A 1,784-nucleotide genomic window follows, 5' to 3' on the forward strand; every position below is an offset into this window, starting at 1 on the left:
CTGCAGAATTGGGCCTCGATATGCAGTGAATAAAAACATTTGCTGGACTGCAACTGAATTTAATAAAATGACACTTCACCCAAAACTCCCACTGACTTCAGCATGGCCAGAATGTTACCCATCATTTCGAACAAATTCAGGCAGCAGCAAAATGTTGGCTTGACAAACCACTCAGCTGAGTCTTCGCAGCTACAGCCAGAAGTTATCAAAGCATTAAACTCTGACAGTGGCTGGACAAACCCAGGAAAACAAAACAAGGCGTCTGCCCAAAAAAGCTGACAATCAGAGTGCAGCATAAGAGACAAAGATTTTTCTGTTTAAGAAAATACTGGCTTATCCTTTTCCATTTATTCACCTTAACAAAGAGCACCTGTTTCCATCCTGTTTTCTGTGCAAATATTCAATTTGTCTGGATATTATAAATAACAAAACATTTTCTGAGTTTCTGAAAATGGTAAGTTGGCTTCCTCATGCAGTGAATCTTACCTCAGGTATGCAGTCATCATGGGTCACTACTCTCACTATATCATCCAGTGGCAGGAGTGAATTGCACTTGATCTCTGTGTATACATTCTTTCCTTCTGTACAAGCTGCTAGCAATTCCACTAGAGTGACATGATACGCTAAGGGTCCGCTCTCGTCTGCTCGATCTCGCTCTGAACACATCATTTGGAGTAGGACTGGAAATGATGCTCTGTCATTGTAAAATATCAACACATCTTCACCGCCATTTATCAGCTGAAAAAGATACCACAAAGTTTGAAGCACCCTGCACTGCAGTAATTTTCTTAATTATTTTGTTCTACCTTGAAGTATGCAAAGACTGTCAAGCTATTGAAAGTGCTCAAAAAAAAAAAAATTAGTCTGATGTCGCTTACCCAAATGCACCTGTCAAAACAATATCCAAGGCAAACTTCTGCTCTTATCTACATAAGTGCAAATCTGGAATAACTCACCAAGGAGTGAGCTAATGCAAGGTGAATTTGAAGTTTAATTTCTATGTAGCTCTGTGTTTACCTAAGACAGTATGCTGTATTATCCTTACAATTCCTACCATCTCAATGTTTGTTTGAAGTTAATTAATTACCCTCACCTCCTATTGTGAGGCTAGGATGCATTACTATCCCTGTTTTATAGATAGAGACTTGAGGTACACAGAGATTAAATCTTCTGTGCTACCTCACACAAAAAGCCTGTAGCTCACCCACAGTTTAACCAACCTCTTCCGCTCAGCATCAGAAACAAAGGACGATTCTTCCCAACCCATGCAAATCTGGCAGGGGTGTCTTGACATTGTCAGTGTCATGCCAGCACTTCCATTTAACAGAAGACTGGTGTATGTGATAAATATTTGATTTTGTTACAAGTGCACTGCTCATCTCAAGAGGATTCAGAGCAGAGGTGGATGCTGGCAGCCCCATCTCAGCAGATCTCATAGAAAAGTTCCGCTCTAATGCTGTTTTGAACTCCCCACACACTGAATATACCTTCTGCCACTGCTGCTCTGTGAACTCGAGTGGAGCTGGGACAGGACAGTAGTCCTGTCTTCTCTCCATCACTTTCCTTTTAAGCATAATGAACTCTCAGTGCAGGTGAAAATAAGCTCCCATACACCCTTCCTAGTACAGAATACACCCTGGCAGCACAACAGCCGTACGTATTTTGTGAATAAGGCAATTGACATATCCAAGTCTATACGTGATATGAAATCCTAGCTTACTGAATTCAAGGGTAGAAATAAAGGTTGGTGGAGCTCTTGAGAAATGGGAAAGCAACAGGAGCAG

The 1,784-nt window shown here is 41.1% G+C and overlaps 1 protein-coding gene across 1 annotated transcript in view; it reads right to left on the bottom strand.

Annotated features, from left to right (window-relative positions):
* Positions 1-1,784, bottom strand: part of LOC104077183 (inositol 1,4,5-trisphosphate receptor type 2-like) — a gene marked incomplete at both ends in the record, with an annotated part of 41,252 nt that overhangs the window by 20,175 nt on the left and 19,293 nt on the right. The window contains one exon of the mRNA XM_009578320.1: positions 487-738. Coding sequence (XP_009576615.1) covers positions 487-738 — 252 coding nt within the window. The remainder of the gene's footprint in view (positions 1-486; positions 739-1,784) is intronic.

This window comes from Fulmarus glacialis, unplaced genomic scaffold (genome assembly GCF_000690835.1).
Source record: "Fulmarus glacialis isolate BGI_N327 unplaced genomic scaffold, ASM69083v1 scaffold11600, whole genome shotgun sequence".
Lineage (NCBI taxonomy): Eukaryota > Metazoa > Chordata > Aves > Procellariiformes > Procellariidae > Fulmarus > Fulmarus glacialis.